Source organism: Mauremys reevesii, linkage group 6 (genome assembly GCF_016161935.1).
Source record: "Mauremys reevesii isolate NIE-2019 linkage group 6, ASM1616193v1, whole genome shotgun sequence".
Classification (NCBI taxonomy): Eukaryota; Metazoa; Chordata; order Testudines; family Geoemydidae; genus Mauremys; species Mauremys reevesii.
In genome coordinates, this window is record NC_052628.1 from 28,721,567 (window position 1) to 28,748,928 (window position 27,362).

Genomic DNA, 27,362 nt, shown 5'->3' on the forward strand with positions numbered 1-27,362 from the left:
TCACTCTTCAAAGTAAGAAAACATTTTGTGCCCTTCAAAATGTGTTTAGCCTTTTGCTCTAGGCAAATTACCAGCTTCTTTGTGGATGTATATAGCTGTTAATGTTTTTTTTAAATTATACTAGAGAAAACAAGGTAATAGCTTGAATATTCTGTGTCTTCTCATTCATCTTATATAGTTTTAATAGAATATGACAGGAAGTCATATTTTAAAGTTATAAAATTTGTATTATAAGTTTTGACCCAAGGAATAGACATTCTTTTGTTTACAGCGCTAGAGATAGTCATAAGACACCTAAAGAATATACACTTAAAATAATGTTTTGGTGTATCCAGAACAATTAGCATGTTTCTAATTGTGTTAAACACCTATATAACAGAGAAATGGGCTTGTCAGTATCCCATATCTTACTATAAGATGTTTGGACTCATGGTGATCAGGAAATAAGTCCCAGTTTGTTTCTAACAAAACAAGAGACCAAAATAAGAGAATTGGGAAATCGGGCATAAAGCATACACCAGAAGAACTTTATTCCCTTAATGAGGCCCCAAGGCTCCTTTGTTTCCTTCTCTGCTAGACTAAGCTGCGTTCTACACTGGAGAAGTTAGTAATAATGTCCCTGCACTTAAAAGGACATTCACACCTTTTCTTACAGTTTACTCTCTGCAAAATCACTGGAAAAAAGGGAAGATTGAGCACAACAGGAAAAGAGTACACTAGTCAACACATTGTTGTTTACAGAAATGCAACTTGGCCAAGGGAAAGACCTAATCAGGCAGCACCCTGTGATAAGCATATTACATTTACACTCTGTTGTACTAATATTCACTAAGCCTCCAAACACGCCTTTATGGTCAGGTAGAGTATTATCTGTTTTCAGATGGTGCAACTGGGGCAAAAAGATTAAGCAACTTGTCCAAAACCACACAAGGATTGGTAAATCTGGGATGAGAAAGTTCTTGACTCCCAGATCTGTGCTTACTCTCCCAGATCATGCTACCTTTACACCACATTTGCTGTGCTTGATTCTGCAGTTTCCCTGTATGCAGATCCTCATATTATGCATACATAACAGAGCTGATGCTGCAGACCTTAACTTCCAAGATTGTAAACTGTTAAAGTTAGTTGCTAAGTGTCAGTATATTTATCACATTTTAAAACCCTAAGCAAGGGAAATGAATGGTTAGAGACCTCAGAAATCTTCCACTGTCTCACAAATACATGCTCTTAAGTACAAAGAAGTGAATTGTAAGGTTTCAAGAAGATTTAAGAACTAATTGTATAGAAAGCATTTTGAGCTAAAGGGATGCATACAGACAAACATTTAATTCAGACTAAATTTTTTTTAATGGTCTGGAACTTAACTTTTGCAAAAACACTCACATTTTTAAAGAACATTTATGTTCAGAATAAATATGGGCAAGTTTCAATCAAAATTAGAAGCGCAAAAATAAGCGTTTAGAGTAGCTTGTTATAAGCTAGTTGCATCCTTATCTGGCTAGCATTTCTCCATGGCATATGACAAATGCTTGTTTGGGCTACATTTTCAAATGTTTTTTGAGCATAAATGTATAGCTTTCACATCAGTTTGCATGTTTCACTTAAATGCGTGGGTGTTGTTTGGGGGGAAGTAGAGGGGCATTCTCCATCACTTCCCCGCCCCCGACTGCAAGCCGTGGAATTGGCCCCAACACATGTGGCCCCATTGGCCTTACTGGAGCTGTCGTTCTCTTCCTCTCCCCCCTCGCCCCCCCAATATAGAAGTCAAACTATGCCTATGCTTAAATGTGTGCCTCTTTGACTGCTGCAATGGCTGGGTGGGAGTTGGACATGGAAAAATACTAATACCATGGTCTCATCTTTTTCCTTTGACAGTTACAAGGCTGTTGTACTAGCAGCAAATCACTTTGGTCGATTTTTCACTGGTCAGATCACAGCTGCTGGTAAAGTTCCTCCTGCCAAGGTATATGGACTAAGAAAATTTATTCTGTAGCAGAGGTGGATTTCATGAGTATAGCAAACCACTGCTGATGGGTGTTAAGTTTCAGAGTTTCTGTGTTTAGTTTCAGAGTTTCTGTGTTTAGTTTCAGAGTTTAGAACCTGTTTGTTAATTCTGAGTCACTCCTTATTCAGGCAAAGTTTCCATTGTCTGCAATGGAAGCTGCTCTGAATATAAAGAATGTTGAACTTTAATAAATTTCACCTATGCTTAACTTTTTCAAATCACGCTTCTGATATAAAATCAGTTCATGCATTGGCAGGGTGGTGAGGGTTTTGGAAACTATTTGGGATTGTCAGGCTGGAACTTTGGTGTCTTAGAATCCTGATAGAAGTGGCCCTTGGTTGGGTTTAGTGAGGAGAAAGAAAGAAAGAAAATCAGTTGAGAATGGGAAACCAGTTTCTGTAAAATGAGGGGGAAATGTATATTCCTTATGTCAGTCTATGTAGACTCCATGGCTGACTCCCAAATTATTAGACGTTATAAATGAATTTAATTAAATAATGTGATATTATGAACTATACCGTAGTCAATTTGGACCCTGTACTGTAAGGTAATCAGTTAAATAGATCTGGTCAATGAGCCATAGTTCCTATGGGGAATTCTGTACTGTGTCAAACTGAATTGGTGTCACTTTTCCAGATCACTTTATATGTACCTTGATCTCTAATAACAAATGTTATTCTAGGTCCTTATAATTGGAGGGGGAGTTGCAGGGCTAGCTTCTGCAGGAGCAGCTAAATCAATGGGCGCCGTGGTTCGTGGATTTGATACCAGGTAAGTGTGGGTGTTTAAAATCTTGGAGGCAACTCAAGCTCATCTTTCATTTTTCATGAAATGGTGGAGTATAAAAAAATCCTCCTGCCAAGGATTTTATTTCAGTTCACTCCCAAATAGAAAAATCATATCACCAGCCATTCACATTGTTCATAAAAAGTGGCTGTGTCAGACCCCACTATAAAGCCAGAGGATTATACAAGTAAAATGAGTGGAAGGGTGTTTACTTGTTCAGACTTTCAGGAGAAACCCCTCATCACCTTTCAGGTCTCTGCTTTTCTGGAAGCTGCAGGGGAGGAAAGAAAGAGAGGAGGCAAGGTCTATATACTCTTATTTCCCAGCATGTCTTGCCTCAGAGCAGGACAACATGGCTGCTGGAAGGAACTATGCTTCCCAGAAACCTTGCTATCCTGTATCCCAGAGCAAGGGCATCTGGGAATTCCTGAGCAAGGCTTTTTCCTTGCCATTGGATGGGGAGCGGAGATCCAACCCACTCTGCTCCTGCAGAGGGGGAAGCAGAGTCAGCAGTATGAGCCATTTTAAATGCTACCATCCTAAGACTGCTTCCTCTGCCTCAGATCATTCTCCTGTCCCAAAGGCATTTTTAAGAGGCAAGCCACGAATAATGGGGTAATGGTGGCTCAGAAAAATTTCACTCATGAGCCTTAAATGTTTGTTTCTCTCATTAAAGAATTTGCTTTTATTGAATTATTGTGTGCATATCCTAAAATCATAGGATAGGAAGGGACCTTGAGAGGTCATCTAGTCCAGTCCCTTGCACCATGGCACGACTAAGTATTATCTAGGCCATCCTTGACAGGTATTCGTCTAAAATGCTCTTAAAAATCTCAAATGATGGAGATTCCACAACCTCCCGAGGCAATTTATTCCAGTGCTTAACCACCCTGACAGGAAGTTAAGAAGAAAAATTTTTCTCCCTCCTTGTAACAACCTTTTATGTACTTGAAAACTTAACATGTCCCCTCTGTCTTCTCTTTTCCAGACTAAACAAATGCAATTTTTTCAGTCTTCTCTCATAGGTCATATTTTCTAGACCTTATATGTTGTATTGGTAGTTATACTATATATTTGGTTATATTTCAAGCGCTTAGGGTTTAGATATACCTTTTGTCAAATTTGAAGAAATAAAAATGAATACATATCAATTTTTTTATGGAGTGAAATGCTGCAAAAATTCTGGCAGAAGCTCTCTGATTTTGAAAGCTGTTTCCATTCCATTACGTTTAAAGTATGTGTGGGAAGGGGGAGGAGGGGAAGCAAGCATTCTTCGCAATGGATTATGTTTCTCAGAGGCAGAAATTAAGTTCCATCTTAAATTTTTCAAGTTTTCAAAATGTATGTGCTCAGCAAGCTGAATATTTTCATCTTGATGTGCAAGGATTTGTGTGCATAATTCCTTGCATGTTTAGATTATATTGAAATTGGAAAGTAGTCTCTGAAAACTTAATATTTTGCCACCTGATGATAATATCCTGCAATAATAAGCGCATGTAGGTGCAGGAACAATTGCAATCTACCTGGGGTGATTATAGCCTCTATTATCATAGTATGAGTGCCTCAAGATTTTTAATGTGGATGTATCCTCACACATCCTTGTCAAGTAGTAAAATTCTGTTATGCCCATTTTACAGAGGGGTAACTGGTCGTTGGACCATACTTTCTCTGATTGCTACTGTAAGGGTCTCCAATAAAATTCTGGATGGATTGAATTGTCACTACAAAAACTGACTTGACTTTTCTGTGGTCTGTGTTTTGTCTAAACCTTTAGAGCTGCAGCTTTGGAGCAATTCAAATCTCTTGGTGCTGAGCCTTTAGAAGTGGATTTAAAGGAATCTGGAGAGGGGCAAGGCGGGTACGCAAAAGAAATGTCCAAAGAGTTTATTGAAGCTGAAATGAAACTTTTTGCCAAACAATGCCAAGAAGTCGACATCATCATCAGTACAGCTCTTATTCCTGGTACGTCACCAATGCAACAGACACGTTTTCCTCTTCTGCTCTGAATACTTTTAATATTCCATCTCCACTATCCTCAGGTAAGTTTGTGCATCTTTGGGGCTATCTTGACTCCAGTGCGAGGGAGCAGAAGGCAGAGAAGCTGTTGGTAATTCAGCTTTACATAAATCTGTCCCTCTTCTTCTGTTGGTGGGTTCCAGCTCTTGAAGAGGTTGCCATATTTGTCTTTCCCACAGCTGATGCCTTGTGTAAAACAGATGTTCAGGCTTCCTTTGCTGTTGGAGTTCCTGGTCCTTAGCCCTTTCTGGGATGGCTCTCTTTCTTTTACCTTGGTGTTTTTATCTTGTGTACTCGTTTTTGCCACTCACTCAGCACTCTTCAGCAGCCCAAGGACTCTTGATTCTGTGAAGTTCCTTCAGTCTTGCTAGAAAATAATGAGGTATTAGAAAAATGTACACTGTTACTTATCAGTCAGAATTTTAAAAACTGTGCAGATTAAATAAATTTAAATATTTCTTCTTTTAAATGCAACCCTCATATTCTTTGTAAATATAACATAACTAAAATTATTTAAATTCTATACTATCCAACTTAGATGGTGGTGGTTAAATTATGCTCAGTTACACTGGTGTAAACATGAAGTCTATTGACTTCTGTGTATGTACTATCTTTATGCTGTTGTAAATATAAAAGGAATTTGCACTAAATGAAGTAAGGATCTGCAGGACTCCTGCCTAATTGACTCTAGAACATGTGCAGTGAATAAGACAAATTGTGCTGCAATAGTAGCTTGTGACCATGTCATTAAAATTTAAATCAAAACATGTGTGTGTGTGTGTCAGAGTGTAAGGTTGCATGGGCAAGCAATTTCTGAGTGCTTTGTTTGCAACCTTAATATTCTTTTAACAGTTTGTGTGTGGCATTGGTGATTGTTGGGTGTCACTTCAGCCGTGAGATCTGAAATTTCTCCTCATAGACCTTTCTTACCTTCAGTTCTTGTCAATAGGGTATTTCAGTATTTGCTGGATTTTTCTTATGTAAGAAATAAATGTATGCTCTTATTTAAAGAAGCTTGAAGTTGCTCTTTTAAGGCCCTTATTGCATAAAGACACTCACTTGCACAGAGTTTTTAGATGGATTCATTGGGATTCTACTGGCTGAATCCCTTTGCAGGATCCAGGTCTAACTTCTGCAGAAACCATATACCCTTTCAGAAAGATATTGAAGGTTCATTTACTGGAATGAATAGGGATAACAATGGGCTTAGATTCTATTGCTGCTTGTATTTGGAGACCAGAGGCACTTTAGAAATACTTTTTTGTGTTTTTTTTTTTTTTTTTTTAAGGTAAATTTGCAGGTCATAGCCTAAAGATAAATAAAAGTAAATGCAGAATAGCATTTTCTAACATTGTTTTTTACATAAGCAAAAATGTGCTTTTGGGAGAACATCATTTTATTATTTCTTGAGGGGTCATGAAGAGGTTTTCCACTTATTTGGGGAAAAGATTATACTATCTTTCTCTCTGCAAATACACACAAATGTAGGTCACATATGAGTTGAAAACATTCAAATTAGAGACTAAATTATCTCCTTAATGTTCACATACAATTTGTATTGAGTTCTGTGGTGGCTATATGCAGATAGTGTATATTTCTCTGAGGGGAGAATTTGGCCCTGGACATTATTCACAGGATATGATACTTACGTGTAGCCTGCTATATTTTTTTTGTCTTACCAGGTAAAAAAGCTCCTATCTTGTTTCGTAAAGACATGATTGAATCAATGAAAGAAGGTTCAGTTGTTGTGGATTTGGCTTCAGAAGCAGGAGGAAACTTTGAAACTACTAAACCAGGAGAGCTTTACGTTCACAAGGTATGGGCTTTCTTAAGTAGCAGTTCTGGATTTATAAGAGTGCATGTTGTTTGAGGACTCCATAGCTTTTAAACTAAACACTGAAAATGTGTAGCTTCCTGGCCTACCATTTAGGCTTAAAAAAAAAAAAATGAAGACTAACATTTTGTCACCAGTCATATTTTTGAAAGACAAGTGTCATTCAAGGCCTGCTCAGGAAGGATTGCCTTAACAGATCATGTTTCTTAGACTTAATACAGACTGATCTGAGGCCACGTCTACACTACCTGCCGCGTTCTATCGGGGATCGATTTATCATGTCTCGTCTAGATGCGATAAAGTGATCCCCAGATCGATGCCCGTACTCCACCTCGGCAGGAGGAGTAAGCGGAGTTGATGGAGGAGCCGCGGCCAGGCAAGTCGAACTAAGATACTTCGATTTGCGTAGCTGAAGTTGCGTATCTTAAATCGATTCCCCCCTCCTCAGTGTAGACTAGCCCTGACCCAGCTGTGACAAAATCTATGGCTACACTACAGAGCTTACAGGGGCGCTTCTGTAGCGCTGCTAGTGCAGACGCTCTGTGCCAATGGGAAAGCTCTCCTGTCGACTTAATTACTGCAGCCCCACAAGTGGCAGTAGCTGTGTCGGTAGGAGAAGCTATCCTGCCAACATTGCATTGTCCATACCAGCGCTTAGGTCGGTGTAACTTGTCGCTCGGGGTGGCTTATTCACATCCCTAAGTGATATAACGTACATAAACATAAGCTGTAAAGTAGCCATAGCCTGATAATTTTTTCCCCTTCTGTATTTAACTCAACTTGTTTTGGGATACCTAATTCAAAAAGACTAAATTACCAGTTAAATGTTGTTGTGTTCTGTTGAAAATTGATAGTAACAATTTTTTCTTTTGGTAGTGAATATAATTTACATCTCTTTGGCAGACTTCAGTTTCACAGAACAGAAATATGTATTCCTAGTCTTATCAGTTAAATTATTTTATTTCTTTACATTTGAAAAATAAAATGATACATATACAAAGGTTCTAAGCACCCTGAAACTAACTTAAACATTGCAACATTTAGTACTACACTTAAGAAGGAAAAATCAAATACACAAATACAAAATGGGTAATAACTGGCCAGGCAGTAGTACTGCAGAAAAAGATCTGGGAATTATAGTGGATCCCAAATTGAACATGAGCTAACAATGAAATACAGTTGCAGAAAAGGCTAATATTCAGGGGCGAATTAACAAGAGTGTTGTAGCTAAGACACGGGAGGTAATTGTACCGCTTACTAGACATTGGTGAGTCCTCTGCTGGAGTATTGTGTCCAGTTTTAGGCGCCACACTCTAAGAAAGATGTGGACATACTGAAGGCAGTCCAAAGGAAAGCAACAAAAATTATAATTTGTTTTAGAAAACCTGACCTATGAGGAAAGGTTAAAAAAGAAGGCGGGGAGGGGGGCGACCTGATGATAGTCTTCAGGTTTGTTAAATGCTGTCATAAAGATAATGGTGATCAATTGTTCTGCATATCAACTGAAAGTAGGTCAAGAAGTAATCTGCATAGTCTGCAGCAAGAGAGATTTAGGTTAGATGTTAGGAAAAACTTCCTAACTCTAGAATAGTTAAATACTGGAATAGGTTACAAAAGGAGGTTGTGGAATCCCCATTATTGGAGGTTCTTAAGATCATGTTAGACACTTGTCAGGGCTGGTGTAGGTATACTTGATCCTGCCTCAGCATGGGTGGATGGACTAGATGATCTCTTAAGGTCTCTTTCAGCCCCCCATTTTTATGATTTTGTGATTAAAAAAGCAAATATAGCCAAGGACAAATATCTTGACTCAGCCAGACAGCCAACTGCATAAAAGCTCCTTTCCATTCCCTCATCAGTCTGGGAACACACCCTTAACACTCTCCCAAAAGACTGAAAAGACTTAATAGGCTATTCTGTCCACCTCTCATCTGGCTGTTTAAAGTACCTGAAGTTGTAAGAGTATTATTAAAATTAGAGATGGAAAAATGCTCACATAGTGCGTGCCTCTTAACGTTCAGGCTTAATCTCAGGGGTGAATGGATTTACTCATGTTGTGATATAAACACTGGTAAAAAACACAAACAGCAAGTGTAAATCTTAATGCAACAGTTTGTTTTGTAACTCATTAAAATCTATACAAACCTGTACTAAAACTGAACTTGCTACTTGATGTGCATATCCAGAAAGGTTTTGGATGTTGAGAAACACTGTTTCTTCTGAGAATTGTACTGGACTTTTAAATGTTTCACTTGGTTTTATTTAGGGAGTTACGCATATAGGTTACACAGACCTTCCAAGTAGAATGGCTACCCAGGCCAGTACTTTGTACTCCAACAATGTTACCAAACTTCTAAAGGCTATAAGTCCTGACAAGGAAAACTTCTACTTTGATCTGAAGGACCAATTTGACTATGGCACTCTGGACCATGTTGTTAGAGGCACTGTGGTAATGAAGGTAAGTCAGCATACTATATCTTTTTATAACTGTATTTTTGTTTACTTCCAGACCTGTAATTGAAATCTCCTTAAATCCATCCTAAGGAGGTAAATATTTGCTTGTTTTTATATGTAGCTTATGAAACAAAGCCTTGTTTTTGTGTTCATGTTAAACATTCCTCTGGTCTCTGCAATGATTGTGTTTTCTTATCATCACTACTTTTTTTTATTAAAGGGCCACCATCAATGGAAAATCACATTTATCTGAAAATGCTGTGCCTACTACAGTTAACAGAAAAGCCTAAGATTTCTATAAGTGCAAAAAACAAAAATGTCTTTCTGTATTTTTTGTTTGCTTGCTTTGTGAATTTTGACAACACTTTCTGAGTAGACATTTATGCTATTCCCATATATAGTCAGTTTTCCCCTTGCTGAAAAGATCCTTATGAGCATCCCAAAGGGAGCAGAAAAACATTTCTAAAATCTATTGTCAAGGAATTTAAACAAATAAAAATTAGGAGATGGTACTTAAAGGGAGCTCTAGCAGAAATAGAATTTTAACATTACATTTAAAAAAGATCAAGTAGACAGTATCCTTTCAAGTTGTTTTTTAGCGTAGGTAAAAGCCAAAGGAAACGTGAAGGCCTTAATTTATTCATAGAACAGGTCCAGCATCGGCAATGGTAATACAAATGTCTCTTCTCTTTCCATATTAATGTGTCTCGTTTGTGATCTTACGGAACATTTAAGTGAGAGGGATAGTTCATTGTGATATCGGTGTCTGTCCACTAGAACCTGGAATAAGACTTCAAATTAGTTTCCTTGTATTCCAACTTTAGCTGGGAAGGGAGTGAGTTGTATATAGATACTGTATTGTGCCTTTTTTTTTTTTTTTTTTTGTCCTAACGTGTGCTTAATGGTTCACGTAATCGAGACAGACTCCTCTGAGCAGGAAATATGTCTGTCTATATGTTTGAGTGGCAACATGGCTTAGAGAAGGCACTGGGCAGATAGTCAAGAGACCTGAGTTCTATTACCTGCTCTACTACTGACATGCTGTATGACCTTGGACAGGTTGCTTAATCTCTCTGTACTTCTGTTTACCCTCCTGTCCTTTGTTTTTCTTGTGTATTTAGATTGTAAGTTATTTAGCAAAGGACTTGTCTCTCACTGTATGTTGTACAGTGTCTAGCATAATGGGGCCCTGATATTGACTGGGGATTCTAGCTGCTAGTATAATACTACTCCCTCAGATGCCTAGCACAATGTTAATTCTGTGAATAAATAGTAATGGGTGGTAGGGTGAGATGCTGTGAGTGAGGAAAGGGAGGGACCAGAGGAGGAGCGAGGGAAGCAGACTCCAGGCTAGTGAGGGATGATCTGGAAGTTCCTACTCCTGTTTATATGGCAGTTCCTCAGTGGCTGGTGCCTGGTGCCCTGCTCCCCACGCCAGTGGCTGGCACACACATTCCTGCCCTCCCCCAGGCTGGGTGTCTCTGCCAGGACCTGTAGTGGCTGGAACATGGGGAGAGGAGAATTGTTCTTACCTGCTTTCTGGTGGCCGACCCAGTCTTGTGTACCAGCCCTGCCTCTGGGTCAGAAACACAGCTGGATCCTGCCCTTGCCTCTGAGATATTGGGGAGGCGGGGAGACCAGAAACATATATCAGTCCCTTCAATATTTCCATTGCGGGGTTCTTAGCCCCTGCCCACCTCTGGTTCCACTGTCCTGAACAATAATCTTTAGCATTGACTGAAAAGATATGTTATGAAGAACATTCTATTCATAATTATGGCTCTTACTTGACAAGCCACAGACCAGATTTTCACCCATCATTCTTTGATTTTGATCTTGACTCTTGTCTAAAGAATTTTATTTTTTGAAGAAGAAGCAATGACCAGCTGGGCAAGCCATCTATCATTCTAGGGGTAACTAACTTTTTGTATTGTCAGGATGGCAAGGTGATTTTTCCAGCACCTCCACCAAACAACATTCCTCAGGGAGTCCCTGTGAAACAGAAGAGTGTGGCTGAGCTGGAAGCTGAGAAAGCAGCCACGATCACACCTTTTAGAAAAACTATGACTACTGCATCTGCATATACTGCAGGTGAGAGAACTCTGACACTGCAGCTACATCCAAGGTTAGGTGACTGTGTGTTGTGTGCTAATTTCAGCCTCTTGGAAACTTAGGTGTGTCTATATGGGGAAGAAGGTAGTTTATCTTAATTCACTTTGGAAGTAAGTCAAGCTGAACTGAATTAAGATCAATTTAATTCTGAATAAGAGCATCCACATAGGATGCATTGTAACTAATCCACTTTAAAAGTTAATTCACATGAATTTTCCTGGGCATAGCAATGTAGACAAGTTCTTAATGAAAAATAGTAACTTTAATCATTCCATTAGTAACTAGTTCTAACCCTATTTTTGATGTGTGAGAAACCGACTGGTTGATTACTGAGTTAGTGTAAAAACAATGCAATAATTGTTTTTTGGAGAGCAAAACTTACCTGCATTTCTGGTGAGATTCTTTATTTCAACATCTCAAATAGTCCAGAGTAATGTGACATGCATGGGTGTATGTTTGGCTTACTTAATTAAGAATCTGTGAAATACTTAGTATTCCAGCAAAGTCCTTGGAGTATGTGTGTTTGAATTCTTTTACGGTAGTGGATTTTTTCACGCTTTACTGGACAATAAGAGACACTGATTGCCCACCAACTTTGCTAAGTATTGGGAACAAGTGCTTGCTTTTGAAGAATAAGCAGCAGGCAATAGGAGTTGCCAGTAGGTATTCAATTAGCATTTTACATGCACCAATATTGTAAGTTAGCCTGTTAAGGAATTCAGAATATGTCATTGCCTGTCTGTTTTCTTTTCTTCTTTAAAACTCATGGTTTAAGTATTGCAACAGAATTTCAACGTGATTGTGGTACTTTTATTTAGCTTTTGCATTTAATCAAAACAGGAGAGACGTCACATTCAGCACTACCTTTCCTAAGGTAGAAAGCTCTTCTTCAGGGTAGCTTTGTCTGTGTGCATAAGAAAAATCCAGAGAGCATGTTTATTAATAAAGAGCCTCTCTTCAGGCCCACAGATCTGATAAGTTCATACACAAAACTGTACTTGATTTTTACCTCAATGCTGTCACAGTTCAGGGCAGCTGCACTTGTATTCCCCCTCATGGCCCAGCAAGAGCACTTGCTCCAGGCCCCTGCTCCTCAGCTGTTACCTCTCTTAGGCAGAGATCCACGTCTCTCTCTGTCCTGACTGGGGTATTTAATGACTGCACAGGTCCCTTCCTGTACTGTGACCTCCCCAGGAAACGGAGGCTCCCTAAGCTGGCCTGCTTTATTTTTTGCTTCAGAGACAGTAGACAGTATAATTACCTACAGTTCAACTACCACACAGGGCTTTCTAAGCAAGCATATTTATTCTTAAGGTAAAAGCATTACAGAGAAAACATTAACAATAATAAAAACCTACATGCATGGAAATAAGCTTACTAGAGATCACCCCCTTACTCTAATAAGGGCTCTGGCTTCAGACCCCATCCAGGGGTTTTCCTGTGGTCAGAGGTTCATCACAGCTTCAGCTCAGAACAAGCAAACTCATGCATCAGAGTCCCTCCTTTATCTAGTTTGGGTCTCTGAAGACACCATGAATAGATAATCAGCCGGACAATGGATTTCCCTCTCAGGGGGAAACTTCAGAAGGCTGATTTCTTACATAATTGGAGTGAGGGCATTTTCATACCCCTTAAAAGAAGTTACATACAATCCCACAATAGTACATAAGTATTTGCATTTTTAATACAATGAGCTCCTACAGTACTTAAACCTGACTGAATTAATTTTAATTTGTCAGTCAGGTTTGTCCAAGATATTGTCATATCTGTCACAAATGCTTTATTTCCATTGTACAGAATTTAAAGCTAGAAGTACATTTGCAGTCTGGACAGTAGTAGAAATCTGAGATGAACTCCACCCAACACCTTGGCTGACACAGACAGTTAAAGTCTATTGGATTTGTCAACTCAAATTTCGAAGTAGGCTTTGAGCTGATAAGCTATAATTGCTCCCATATAACTATAACTGTTGGGTTAATGATCTACTAATCAAGGAGTCTCCAGGTGGGCATTATTATTTTAAAGCCATTACAAGCTATTGGGTAACTTGATTTAAATAGTGAGCCCAGTGCAGTCTGGTTCAGACTGACTTGTTCCATTGTTTCTGACTGTCAGTTTGAAAAGGATGGCATTTCCCCCTTTCTTTCCTTATGGGAGTTTGCCATGTGTCTTTTAGCACTGGGAGGGAGCTGATGGGTGAGGACCCTCTGGACCTTGTCCTCTTAGCTTGTGTTTAGGGCTGGATCTGCCAGAAGGAATAATGGGCTTCCATTCACCTTTTACGCTGCAAGGCAGCAATCTTCCTTGGTTTTCAGACCTTGGCATTTCCTGTTGTTTTGCTGAAAATTAGTTCTTGTGATGAAAGACAAGGGGTGCACAGCCAGTGCTACTTGATGCACTCCTGCTGACCTGTGCAGGAAGCAGGGCCGACTCCAGCGCGCCAAGTGCGCGCTTGGGGCGGCATTTTGCCGGCAGGGTGGCAGGCGGCTCCGGTGGACCTCCCGCAGGCATGACTGCGGAGGGTCCGCTGGTCCCGCAGCCCCGGTGGACCTCCCGCAGAAATGCCTGCGGAGGGTTCGCTGGTCCCGCGGCTCCGGTGGACCATCCGCAGGCATTCCTGCGGGAGGTCCACCAGAGCCGCGGGACCAGCGGACCCTCCGCAGGCACGTCTGCAAGAGGTCCCCCGGAGCCGCGGGACCGGCGACCGCCAGAGCGCGCCCCGTGGCGTGCCGCTTTGCTAGGGGCGGCGGAATTCCTAGAGCCGCCCCTGGCAGGAAGGGTGACATAGTTGGCTATCTTCTGTGGCATTCATGGTCTGGTCAGATTGGGAGTGATGTTCCCTTGTCCCTTCTGATTGCGGGGGTCTCGTTGTACTGCCTAGGTCACAGTCCTCTTTGACAGCCATCTGATTGTCCCGTCCCATGTGCTATTTGCTTGGATTGACCATTACAAAACCCTTTTTTTTTTTTTTTTTCCTGTAAACTGTGCAGTTTTATTCTGGACACCAAAATGGAACTACAGGCTTCCATAATTAGTCACTTTTCAGTGTAGGCCTGCATTTCAAGTCTCTGTGTTTGTTCTCAGAGTAGTGTAATGTTGGCATCAGGTGTGCACTACTCATTTGTCCAAGCTAATAATGAATGAGTGTAAAATGCTGTGATGGAGGAGGAGGGAGGGTTTTTAATCCAAGCTGTATCTTCACCATAGTATCGGAGCACCTAGAAGTTTCAAGAAATAAAATGTGTTCAATAGTGTATGGTTGGGTATATTAGGGAAATGGGGTGGACACATTCATCAACTGCTTAATCTGATTTACATATTCAATATGTCATACAGTTTCAGTGGAGAAATGTAAATAAACCATTTAGAGATCACAATTTTGCATTAACCTTGTCCTCCTTAGGTTTGACTACCTTGCTGGGACTGGGCATTGCAGCTCCTAATTCTGCATTCCCACAGATGGTGACAACATTTGGTTTAGCTGGAATAGTAGGGTACCACACGGTCTGGGGTGTGACCCCTGCTCTTCACTCTCCACTCATGTCTGTGACTAATGCCATCTCAGGTAGGTGATTGCCCAGCAGCTATTCGTGTTGTGTAGAGGAAATATTGGGTGCAGTTATGATATTTTATGAGCTTTTAGTAGAAGTTTAATCCTCTGTATTTAAGCTGCAAAGGACCCAGGTTTGGGACTATTCCAACTGAACCTTTTGTCATAAATAGCAAAGATAACAGACTTCATGTGTGGTTCTAACTACTGGTAGCCTCCTTCAAAGAGAACTAGTTACAAATCTATACAGGCAAACATACTGCATATTTTTTTTTAAGCAATTTACGATGTAACTGGGTTGTCTCTCGCCTGGGGCATGGCAATCTGTTTCCTGCATACCACACCTCTCCCTTCCCATCTATCCAAAATCCTGCCACTAAAATCATCTCCCTCTCCTTCCCTTCTGGCAGGCTTGTTGCTCTCTGCTGCCCTCCCCTTCTATATCATATTCAGGTCTTTTAGTCCTCATCTTTCAGGTCATAAACAAACTGTGCTTCCATCTCTGGTTTCTCTTTTTCCTACTTCCTCTTTTTACTCCCTTCACTTCTCCTAAGCCCCTCTCCGCACTGCCCCCTCTCTCTCCTTCTGTTCTCATCTTCATGCCTTCTTCCGTGTTACTCTTTTATACTTGGAGTGGCCATCTTTCATGTTGCTCCTCAAAACTCACTTCTGGAAAGTCTCCCACTAATGACCTCCATGAGTTTTATAACCCCCTCCTTGCCCTTAAAAAATTACACCAGCACTTGAGCTAGTACAAGTCTGAACAGCTTTGTCTGTCTTTCCTGGACTGTAAGCGCTTTCAAACAGGGTCCGTCTCCTCTTAATGTTTGTACAGCAGCATACGGAGTTGTGATTATTGCCAGCTTAATAATGAAATTAGGATTGACAGTAAACTGGCCATCACTTTGGAAATAACGTCTCTTCTTAGCCCTCATGAACAACAAAGCAGGTCACATTTGTGACCTAATAACTCAGCCTTTCATTTATAGATGAACAGCCAGTGCTGCTTAAATTAACATATGATGTGTTATATTCCAAAAATATATTGGTCTGTTGCTTCACTAATGTGTTCTGTGGCACACAGGGATAGCTTTGCCAATAATTTTGATTTCGCTGCAATCTTGGTTCAGAGAGATTAAACTACAGTGTGTGGCAAAACTATAATCAAGCGGTGTCTGTTAATTCTTGAATCACTGCTTGGTATATAATCAGCTGTTTTATTCAGTAGCTTACTTGTATCTTTTTCTAATAGGACTGACTGCCGTTGGTGGGTTGGCATTGATGGGAGGAAACTATTTCCCTGAAAGTACTCCTCAAGGTCTTGCTGTGCTTGCTGCTTTTGTGTCCTCTGTCAACATTGCAGGTATGAGCACGTTAACTTTCTATGAACATGAATGAAAACGCAATGTGACCACAGTCCATTAGTGCCTTCCATTTTTGTGGTGGTATAGATTGAACTGACCCTAATTTATGGATTGGGTCACTTAAAAAGCAAAGAAGCTAGTATGGTTGTTGACAGTGGCATTCTTGTGTGCCCCTTCTATGATGTGACTTTCCGTTGGAGAAAGTCTTAGAATACCAGTTGTCCTTTATAGTTTAATCACTTTAGTGATTCCATGGAATACATGTATTCGTCTGCATTTTGAGATGGTATTGTATTTATCCATCTCCCCTCTTTCCAGATCAAAATTGTGGCCAAGCTACAAAAAGACTCATAACAAAAATAGGGAACATACCAGTCTTTCCACTATGTAACATGGAAGGGCACCTGACTCCTATGAAGGCTGTTACTGGGAGGGAAGGGAGCAGGCATAATCTCCCTTCCTATACCTGTGTTAGTAAAAGCTCTGACACATGGTTAGGGTTTAGGCGGCAGAAACAGAGGACACCCACTGCAGAATTTTCATTGGAAACTCCAGTGTGAGTCAGTGCTTTTCTATCCCACAGTAGGGAGGAGAAGTACGATATAGGCATGGATGATGAGTGGTGTGATCATCAGTGAGCTGTGCTGCTCAACAGGTAGACAATTGAGAGTAATGGCAGATGGGTAGGCCACCTTGCAAATCGGTGGGGTGTCCTACAGATCTTGGTATCTGTATGTGGTTGCCAGCCCACCAACCCCTCCCTCCAATTGGATGAATTCTCTGTGTAGTCTAAAGAAAGTAGTTATATTTGACCTTAATCCTAGATATCTATGTACTGGCTGATACACCAGATTCCAAGCTTTCCAAAGCTTACTCATGTTCCAATGGTTACTAGGATTAACTAAATATTTTCCTAGTAGGTTGGCCAAGGCCTAGTTTCAGCTTTTTTTTTTTCTTTTGTACTTTGGCAAGGTGGCTTTCTGGTTACACAGAGAATGCTGGATATGTTCAAGCGTCCTACTGATCCCCCGGAATACAATTACCTGTACCTGCTCCCTGCTGGTGTCTTTGTAGGGGGATATGCAGCTGCTCTCCAGGGTGGCTATAATATTGAACAGGTAAGAAGATCCTTCATTTTCTGTCATTTGCTGATCCAGCTTTCACCAGGTCTCTTTCCCATTTGGCAACTGGACTTATAGTACACAGTGTTCAAATCACTTTGATCAAACAGGTTCTGAAATAAACCTACAAAAGGGCTGTATTCTGCTGTCCTTCATCTCCCACCCAACTCTTTCTCAAATTGCCTCTAGTTTTACCTCTTATTTATATATTTGGTAAAGATGACATGGGCAAGGGATCAGAACCGGTCAAGACAAGGTCAAACGACTTTTCTGACATTTGCAGGTTTGTAAGTAACTTGATGCTACAGTAGTTTTGGCATTTAACTTCATTGTGGGAAAGGGAAAATTCACTCTGTCGGTCTTGTTCCCTTTCTCCCCCAACACACTTAATTGCTATTCTTTCAGTATTACTTTCTTCTCTGTGCTTTGCCACACTTTCCACTTGTTGGGAATGCGTCATGCTCCAGTTTGCATTATGAATTCCCTCTCCCCTTTACCTGATGGCTGGGATATGGAGCTTGTCTGTATGTCAAGTACAGGCTTTTAGAGCAAGCATCCACTGACTGCTAGTGACATGGCATATTTTTCTGTTGATGGGCTTTGGAGGGCACAAACTATTAATAGCTTTTCATCCTCTGTTTATTTCCACACAGGCAGCCAAGTGTTAGCTAACTCCACGAGCTAGCTCCAAACTGCAAATGAACCTTGGACATTGACTTTAGTGTTGCAAAGTTTCTAAATAACAACTTCCTTTTAAAATATCTTTATATTTCTAAAATAGCAGCAGGGTTTTTCACATTATAGACAAATCTCTTAAAAATGAATAGTAGAAATAAAGCTTAAATGCTATTGAAATGGGTGCTCTAGCAATACCTAAGAACAAAATAGAGAGCTAAGAGTTTTTTGAAAGTTTAAATTGGAGACCAGGCAAAAAAGGTAGGAGTTCTTTTACCTAAGTCTTGAAACTTGTAAACCCCATTTGTTGTGGGGTAGAGGGAGGGATGGATGGATGGGATTCTGAGCTGAGGCCACGTCTACAAAGATTCAGCCCAGAAGGAATGATAAGGTCTTTAAAAATAATCCCATTTCTCACCATGTAGAACATCTTATTACAGTTCTGCTTGTTCAGATTCAGATCATACTAGCTAAGAAGATGGAAATCAATTACCTTTTCTTTTTTATTGAAGTAACAATCTAAAATAACTTTGTCTCAGGGATTTGTAACATAGTATTTTACAAACACCTATTTTATGCTATTTAAATTATTATTTAAATTAAAGGTATCCATGTAAGCTAAACTTTTTCTTTTGTAAACAGGAAGCCAAAGGTATCATAAGTAAACATCAAAAATTGTTTCCATACCCATTAGGACAGTTGAACTCTGACAACATTAATTGGTGTTATGCTAAGAAAATCTTGTGCTTGCGAAGGGAAGACTTCAGGAAAGTTGTCTCAACTTAAAACTAATGTCATGAGAAGCAGGTGAACTAAACTAATAAAGCAAAAATCCTCACATTTGATTTAAATGTAACCTTTTTAAATGACCACAGTCACATTACAACAACAAATTTACACACCACAGTAAAATCTTGAACTCCTCCTCAGTAGCATTGGTTAAGATCAAATCCACCTTTGTGAACCCTCAGCATTAAAATCTGTCTTTTATGTAATGATCAGAAAGATTTTAATGAATATATGTTTCTGTTATTTTAAAGATGATGTATCTGGGCTCAGGCTTGTGTTGTGTTGGTGCTCTGGCTGGTCTGTCCACTCAAGGAACTGCGCGTCTGGGTAACGCTTTGGGTATGATAGGTGTTGCTGGAGGTTTGGCGGCTACTCTTGGAGGCCTTAAACCATCACCAGAATTGTTGGCTCAGATGTCAGGTGCAATGACCCTTGGTGGCACCATAGGTGAGTACAGCACCATGTAAAATTCAGTTTTATAACTTACAGGTGAAATTAATAGCTCATGGTTACATGCCACTTTTGATATCTTTACTCTGACTTAGTGCCTATAGAGTGCTTTTATCCATCTATCAAAGCACTTTACTCTGGTGGGATAAAAACTGTGATCCCCACTTAGCAGATAAGGAGCTGCCTGCTTACAACAAAGTACATTTTACCAGCTCACATCCCTCTGTCATAATAACGGGTGGGATCCCAGTCCTGCTGCAAGGCAATGAGATCAAGTCCAAAGACTGATCCTTGAGGAACTCCACTAGTAATCTTCCTGCAGCCCAATAATTAACCTTTCAGCACAACCATTGGTGTCATATCTTTAGCCACCCACCTCACAATTGTTGTACTAATCCCAATTTTCTCTATTTTAACTAATAATTTCCCATTTATTACTGTATAAAATGCCTTACTAAAGTCCAAATAGATTAAATTTACCACACTTCCCTTGTCTTTTTTTAAAAATAGTTATTAAAGAAGGATATTGGGATAGTCTGGCACAATCTACCTTTGTTAAACCTTGTTGCATTTTATCCCGTTTTCCATTTACCACCAGGTCTTTAATGATTATTTCCTTCAAAATTTGTTCTAAAGGCTTGCATACTATTGAGGTCAGACTAATGGATCTGTAGTTGCCCAGCTCGCTCAGTAAGAAAATTAAGGAACAGAGAGGCTAAGCTCACACTGCAGGTTAGTTACTGACTGAGAAATTGAAATCTGGTCTCCTGAGTCTAGTCAGATTCCCTCTCTTTTTGGACTATGCTGCCTCATATAAAAAGAATACTGACTCCAGTGGAAGCTTCTCAGGTGGCTATAGTCTAATACCAATACATTTCTGACTTTTTGATTTCCTTATTCGCACAATGTCCCCAAGGCACAAAATTACTGACATTACTATATTGAACAGAATACACAAGCTCATGATCACACAAAACATTCTAATATTTTAATTCTTTGTCTCCAACTCTTGCCAGGTTTGACAATTGCTAAACGCATCCAGATTTCAGATTTACCACAGCTAGTGGCTGCATTCCATAGTTTGGTAGGTTTGGCTGCTGTGCTCACCTGTGTAGCAGAGTACATGATTGAGTATCCTCACTTCGCTACTGACCCAGCTGCAAACCTCACCAAGATTGTGGCGTATCTTGGCACATACATTGGTGGTGTGACTTTCAGCGGCTCCCTCATAGCTTACGGGAAACTGCAAGGTGAGTGTTGTCCATGTTGGGTAGAAGCTAATTTTTTAATTTATTTTGTTTTTGTCATTTTTCTTTGACTCTAGCACCCATTTAATAAACTGTGTGTGTGTAGAGCTTAAAAAAAATTCTGTTTTACAGAAAATGCATCAGGTGAGGTTAATATAGGCTTAACTTGAGGGTTTTTTTTAATTGCTGCCTTGCACTCTTTTTATTTGTTGTATAGGGCCTTTTTTGTGGATGATTTGCATTCAGTGTCCTTATGGACAGTATTTCTCATGCTAATCACCAAATAAATGTAAACAATCCCTAGCCCACATTATGCAAAACTTAGTACTGATTTGGATTACTTATTTAATATACTTTCTGTCTGGACATAATTTTCTTTTACTAAAATTTATTAAAATTAAAAGTACATTCATCATCTGGCTGAGTAGACAATTTAGGGTGAAATCATGGTCCTATTAATGTCAATAGGGGTTCTGTCACTGACTTCCATGGGATTTCTCACTTAAAGTACAGATTTCTTTTACTGGATCTGTTGACGTCACAAATGTTACATGACCCTACTTTAAACAGTCAAATTCATTAAAGTAATCTTATTTAGATGCATTTCTGCTTACATACCATATGAAATCTGTCTCTTCTTTTAACATTTATAAACATTCCTACGAAACATAGAATCTTTAAAGATTCACCAACACCTGATGATTATTCTCTACCTGAAGTACTAATCCTTCATTTGATATAAATTGATTGCTGTGGAAGTGATTGAGTGAACACTTCAGTGCATAGGTACAAGAAATCTAAGACCTGTCCCTACTAGGGCACTCTAGCTAAAAATTCCCACCAGTGCTAACCCTGGTATAGCTTGTAGTAGCACCATTGGGAATTTTTATTGAAAATTTCTCTGTATAAACAAGGCCTCACAGAGATGGTGGAAATAAAATATACAAACAAGGTGTTTTGCCCTAGCATTTTATCTAGTAGAGAGCTTTAGGATAAGGCAGCTTGTGAGTGGAGGTCACAAGCGACGTACCCGGCTACCCTGAGCAGTCACTCAATGTGTGCTGCTTTTTCTCGCTACCTCATGAGCTCAAATCCCGAGATGCTTGCCCCAATCCTCCACCACCTCTCCCTTTTTCACCTCTGTAGTACTATTGTTGGGACGTCCTTGTTTCCATTACTGAGCCAGAGATACCAGAGTACTCTTCTTTGTTCCTAGCACTAGAAGACTGCCCATTTCTTGCCTTCCCCCTGAGAATGGTCCTCCTTCTGAATAAACAGGCTTTGGCCTGTGACAGGAGACACTCACCTCCTGAGTGCCTCCTGTTTGCTGGATGAGGTGCTGCAATTTTTCTTGGTTCTGGCACCTCCTGTGGGTTGTTGCCCTTGCTGGATGGGTCTCCAGTGTCTCAGCCCTCAGGCCAAGTCACACAGTCAGACTTGATGAATGAACCCCTTCTAGGGTAATAGAAGTTCAACACACAGTCTGCCATTATTGGGGTCTTCAGTACTGTCTCGGGATCCTTTACCTAAGGCCCAAGAAAGGGGCTAGATTTAAAGAGTCCAGTTGGTCTACCCTCACCAGGGTCTTCACCACTGGATCCCTTTAAGTCCTTCTCTTCACTTGGGCTGCTCAACTGAGTCTTGTCCCCTTCTCAGGGCTGAGGCTACTTTGCTAGTGGCTGGTGGGAGAACTGGCCCACTCCTCCAGGTCCCAGCCCAGGGACCCCTACACACCACAGCTACAGACTGCTTCCTTCAGTTTACTGCTGCTATTCCCTGGTCCTTTTCCCCTGTAGCACCTTTCTCTGCACCATGACCTCCGGGCTGAAGTTCTCAAATCCTTTCTCCTCACTGAATGCAAGTACCACCAGAACCTTTCTTCTGGTTCTGTTCTCGAGCTTCAATAGTCAGGAACAAGCACCCTTCTTTGCTGTTCTGGTCTCAGCCAGGAACTGACCTGCTCAGGCACTGCAGGTCCTTTTAACTGAACCTCTTGGGTTCTGATTGGCTGCTTCCCTGCAGCCTTTCTAGGTGTGAAGGACCCACCTTCACTGCTTCTTTCCTGGTGTGCGGTAGGACCGCAAAGCCTTCAGTAGGCCTGGTACACCCTGTCACAGAGCTCTTTTTTGTTAGTTTCTCATTAAATATATACAAATGTAGAATCCGTACCTAAATGGGGATTGGCATTATGTGGTACTTCTGGTCTTGCTGTGGATAGCACAAGTAAGTCTTCACCTTAGAGCTAGAACTGTTTATGTAATGCATGTTCCTCTCTACCTTCACATTCTGTCCCCTGCCCCCCCTCCCACCTAACCCAACCCAACCCGCTTGTTTTTATCATGAGAAATTCAGGTCAGATTTACCTTGGAATATTCTATGGTGACTGGAGAACTTCAGAAATTAATAAACATCATAAGGCACTTGGGAGAGAGGATATATTTGTTCCTTCCTCCTGTTAAAGTCAAAATACTCATCTCTGAGGGTCTCCCCTGCCCCCCCCCCAAAAAAAAAAGTCTCAAGCAAGAATAGATTTGATGTTCCTAGGAGTCCCACTTAACTTTGTCTGGCTAGCACATTGTTTCAAGGAGTTCTCTAAAGCTCATAACACTTCCTTGGGTATTCATTAGCTATGTCTCCTCCCTAGATACATTACACACAATCCCATGATACACACTTGCATTTTTAATGCAATGAGCTCCTAAGATACTGAAACTTAGTTCAATAAGGTTTGTCTAGGAAACTGCCATATCTTCCAGTTTCTGCCTTAACTTTGAATTTCACTTTGTTTTTGGGTGTTTTTATTTTCCTTTAATAAATTAGGGGGATGGGGGAGTCAGGTGTCACTCATGCATTTTAGGTTTTAAATGTGATCATATGTTTGATTCCAGGTGTCCTGAACTCTGCACCACTCCTTCTGCCAGGCCGGCACTTACTGAATGCGAGTTTGCTGGCCGCCAGTGTTGGTGGAATGATTCCATATATGATTGATCCTAGTTACACTACGGGACTTACCTGTTTAGGTTCAGTGTCGGCACTCTCTGCTATTATGGTAAGTCAGGGAATTGCACAATACTCAAAGTGAACAGCGATTACTGACATACAGACTTTGTTTTGTTGCTATATCTGTTTTGCTGCAATATATGCTGAATGCCCACATAGCAAGGGAGTCCGGGGGGAATCTGCATGTACAGAATTGTCAGTTGTTTTTTCCCCCAAATAATAAAATTGTCCCATCAATATATTGTGATGCAGTGGTTATCATGCCATAAACCAGAGCTACTGTATCATGGACCCCTATGGGCAGATGAAGCTAATCTGTAAGAACTCGGGTAAGGAGTGGTTTAGTATATAGCTTTGCAAGATATGTAATTTTTAAATCCCTTTAAAATGTAAAATATCACCTTTTTGCTGAAGTATGCTATATCATATGTCCACATATATTGGACAACTCTGCTGTGATGCCCTGGTAAAAACTATGGTACTAGAGTTAAATGGGAGTTGACGTGAGACTTTAAAGGATCTGAAATTGGGCCTGGATTCAGCAAAGTACTTATGCATATGTTTAGTTTTGCTGAATCTGGGCCTTTGTAAGGAGAAAACTAGTTTACTGTGCTGAATTATCCTTCTTGCCTTTGCTATTTTGGGCATTCAGCACCATACAAATACCTTTTAGTTCACTTCAAAAATAAAATACAGTAGAATTGCAATTCACCTTTTCAACTCAAGTATCATGAATTAATGGAACTATTCACAAATAGGATAAAATGAAGTAGATCAAAAGAGACCTGTTTAATGACACCACAACATATTTATACATCTTCTACAAGTCTTTTTTTTTCTTGATCATATTTCTTCACCTTGGTACATCAGCAGCACAGTTTCTCTTTGAATTGTAAACTTGCTGCTTTTAGGGATATAATCACTTCTTTTAAATCAAGGTCCGTGTTAACAAAAGACCTTATTTATGAAGCTGTGTAATGTGTTTTTTCTGTCTAATCTTTGAAAGCAGAAATGATCAGAAATCCTATATGTTAATCTCTTATGAATCTCTTTTACATAGAACATACTTTGGTGTGTGGATCAAATCATTTTGGAATCTGATTTAATGCTTTTTAGGAAATATCTGCAATATTAAATATATTCTGTCTGTGTTGCTTACAGTTTGTTAGATTATGGTGAAATGTATATATATTTTTTTCATCTTCAGGGTGTCACTTTAACAGCAGCAATAGGAGGTGCTGACATGCCTGTAGTTATTACTGTACTGAACAGTTATTCTGGATGGGCTCTGTGTGCTGAAGGCTTCCTGCTCAACAACAACTTGCTGACCATTGTTGGTGCTCTCATTGGTTCCTCTGGTGCCATCCTCTCTTACATCATGTGTGTGGTAAGAATTAAATAGAAATTGTGTTCATACTTGAAATTGTATTGCAGAATAACTGGGGAGCCATGCTCAGAATCTGCACTGGGCAGGGAAGGGATGTGAGGCAAAACTGCTATGACCGGTTAATGCTGTTTAGAGACTGGTAAATTTCTTTAATTCAAATTGTTGGGTTGGACAGACTGAACCTTTTGTGAAAGTAGAAGCAGCAATTCCGAGATTAAACATGCCTGACCTTTCTGCAATTCTGAAATACTTCTCCTTTATAAAGTCCCAATTCAGCAACCCTTCCCTAGGCAGCAAAGTAGTGAAGACTCTGTTTTTAATTCCCATTGACTCAGTGCTCAATTCAAAGTTAAGCATGCTCTTAAATGCTTTGCAGAACTGGAGCCTAGGAATCTGATACAAAATCCATTGACTTCAGTGGGCTAAGAATCACGCCATGAATACCTAAGTAGGCTGACTCCTCAAACTTGAACATCTTTGTAATCTTTAGGCTTAGACTTGTCTGTCTGTGTTCACAGGAAAACCTATTTTCATGAGTGAACTCAGCTATGAATCTTTACAAAGCCTGTAATTTGTGTGGTTCAATCTGACAATGGCTTTACTTACCATTTGAGTTAGTAATCTACAGTCCTAAGTGATGTTAGATGGTTTGTTCAGAGTTCGATGAATTTGAATCTCCACTGGGTGGCAGCAGATGCATATTAGTCTGTTGTTGACAAATCTGGAATAATGTTGTGGGTTTAAGGTTATCCCGTCATGTGTAATCATATTTTAGTATTAGTAATGGACTGTGCTCCTGGAATGCTTCCACACTAATCTTTTTTTCTTTTCCTTCATCTCCCTCTCGTTTTCTAAGCGGGATAGATAGCTGAAAACTGTGCAACAACTGCCATTTCTATCTGTTCCCATTATATAATTTTCGGACCTTCCGTTTCTCCTCCCACTCTTGCCTTCTTTCATATCAGTGTTGCCATCTGTTCCCCTCCTGATATTTCCCTGTTACCAACTATGACTGTCTTCCATTACTCTGTTCCTGGTAAACTAGAGCTGGTATTGTGCGAAATGTCCTGTATAATTTAATGTAAACTTTTGTTTCAATTGTTGCTCAAGAAAGATAAATAAAAAGGTATGGTATGCATGGCCTGATCAGGTCTGTACATAGGCAAGTTTGAAGAGTAGGGGCAATCATGTTATATTTGCTAACTTTGGAGAGTTTAGTTTTTAAGATGCAACTCTTGTGCTGTTTTAACCCACTATAGATAACAGTCAATCAGCATAACTGCAACTGAGTTACTGAGGTGCAATAAACACAATAATGTGGTGATATTTTTCAGCAGGTGTCAATTTTCTACACTTCCCTAAGTAAGGGACTTTGTTCCATGTTATGAACTGCCTTCCAAAATGTCGCTTTAAATGCATTACTGTAATCCATGGGACTGAACAGCTTTTATTCTTCAGCAGCTCTATAATGAAAAAGAAACGTCCCTCCCATGACCTGGTAGGGAAAGTCAGATTTAAGATGATATAAACTCTAATAATGCAAACATGACTCAAACTGTGCCAGTGAAACAACATTCTTCTCAATGTGACTTCCATCCAAAACAATATATTTATTGAAACTTATCTGTTGCAGATGAGGAGGTGTTTGTGGAAATATCTTAATGGTTGAAAGGTTCATTCTACTGGATTTTTAATAACTTTTTTGTGATTAAAACTAACTTAATCCCAAGAAACATTCCAAATCTCTTAAAGATTTTATAAGTCGTTCATAGATGAATCTGCCTGACTTTCCCTGTTGTGCCTTGGACGACAGGGTGAGTTAAGGACAAAGTTTTAACCTCCAAACCAAAAAAGAAAAACACTTTGCTGTTAGAGCCTTCTTGTTACTGGAATTGGTTTCTTTTTCTTTACAACCTTAACACAGGCCTATTTTCTTAGAAAGTTTTTGCTTTGTTAGGAGAACCCTGTTCCCGTTTGCTTTTCGTTTACACATATAGATGGATAGGCTGTTTAACTAATATTTAAGCACCATGCAAATTGCCTGTCTGTGGAATGCACAGTGAAGTTTAGACAGTAAGAAGACTTAACTATTCTTGTAATATCTTGGGGCACTGTCTCCTTTTCTGATTTTGTGCTGTTCTTGCACAGTGAGGTATCTCTTTCCTTTTAACTTCTCTTGTAACCTTCCAAGTAAAGTACAAGTTTTTGAGGTTGGCTTGTGTATCTTTAGGGAGCTGCTGTTTTCTCTCTCTCTCTGCCCACCCCTCCTCTCCCAACCCCACAAGCTTTAACAAGATTGGAGGTTGCTCTATATCTTGCAGGATCAGCCCGTGTCTTTAAGGCAATTGAGTTTTGTTGGGAGCATTCTCCTTTTTCCAAACCACATTACCTGGCAATAAGCCACTACAGTGCAATTGCCAATAAATTCTATTTTTCTCTTCTCCCCTTGAAATAGGGGAGGTATTAAAGCATCATAGCATACATCCAAAATTGTGTACTAATTGTAGGTCTCAGAATGGGTCTGATCGAGTGCACATTTAGGTCAAGGGAAGGACTGCCATTGTCTTCAGTG

At 40.0% G+C, this 27,362-nt stretch overlaps 1 protein-coding gene across 3 annotated transcripts in view; it reads left to right on the plus strand.

Moving 5' to 3' along the window:
* The window catches only part of NNT (nicotinamide nucleotide transhydrogenase), a 69,079-nt gene that overhangs the window by 14,883 nt on the left and 26,834 nt on the right, over positions 1 to 27,362 (plus strand). For all 3 annotated transcript variants that reach the window (XM_039544857.1, XM_039544859.1, XM_039544858.1), the window contains exons 5-17: positions 1,876 to 1,963; positions 2,688 to 2,776; positions 4,566 to 4,753; positions 6,490 to 6,623; positions 8,908 to 9,099; positions 11,033 to 11,186; positions 14,611 to 14,772; positions 16,010 to 16,120; positions 17,094 to 17,239; positions 18,958 to 19,153; positions 20,173 to 20,406; positions 23,292 to 23,452; positions 24,611 to 24,790. In XM_039544857.1, coding sequence (XP_039400791.1) covers positions 1,876 to 1,963; positions 2,688 to 2,776; positions 4,566 to 4,753; positions 6,490 to 6,623; positions 8,908 to 9,099; positions 11,033 to 11,186; positions 14,611 to 14,772; positions 16,010 to 16,120; positions 17,094 to 17,239; positions 18,958 to 19,153; positions 20,173 to 20,406; positions 23,292 to 23,452; positions 24,611 to 24,790 — 2,035 coding nt within the window. The remainder of the gene's footprint in view (positions 1 to 1,875; positions 1,964 to 2,687; positions 2,777 to 4,565; positions 4,754 to 6,489; positions 6,624 to 8,907; positions 9,100 to 11,032; positions 11,187 to 14,610; positions 14,773 to 16,009; positions 16,121 to 17,093; positions 17,240 to 18,957; positions 19,154 to 20,172; positions 20,407 to 23,291; positions 23,453 to 24,610; positions 24,791 to 27,362) is intronic.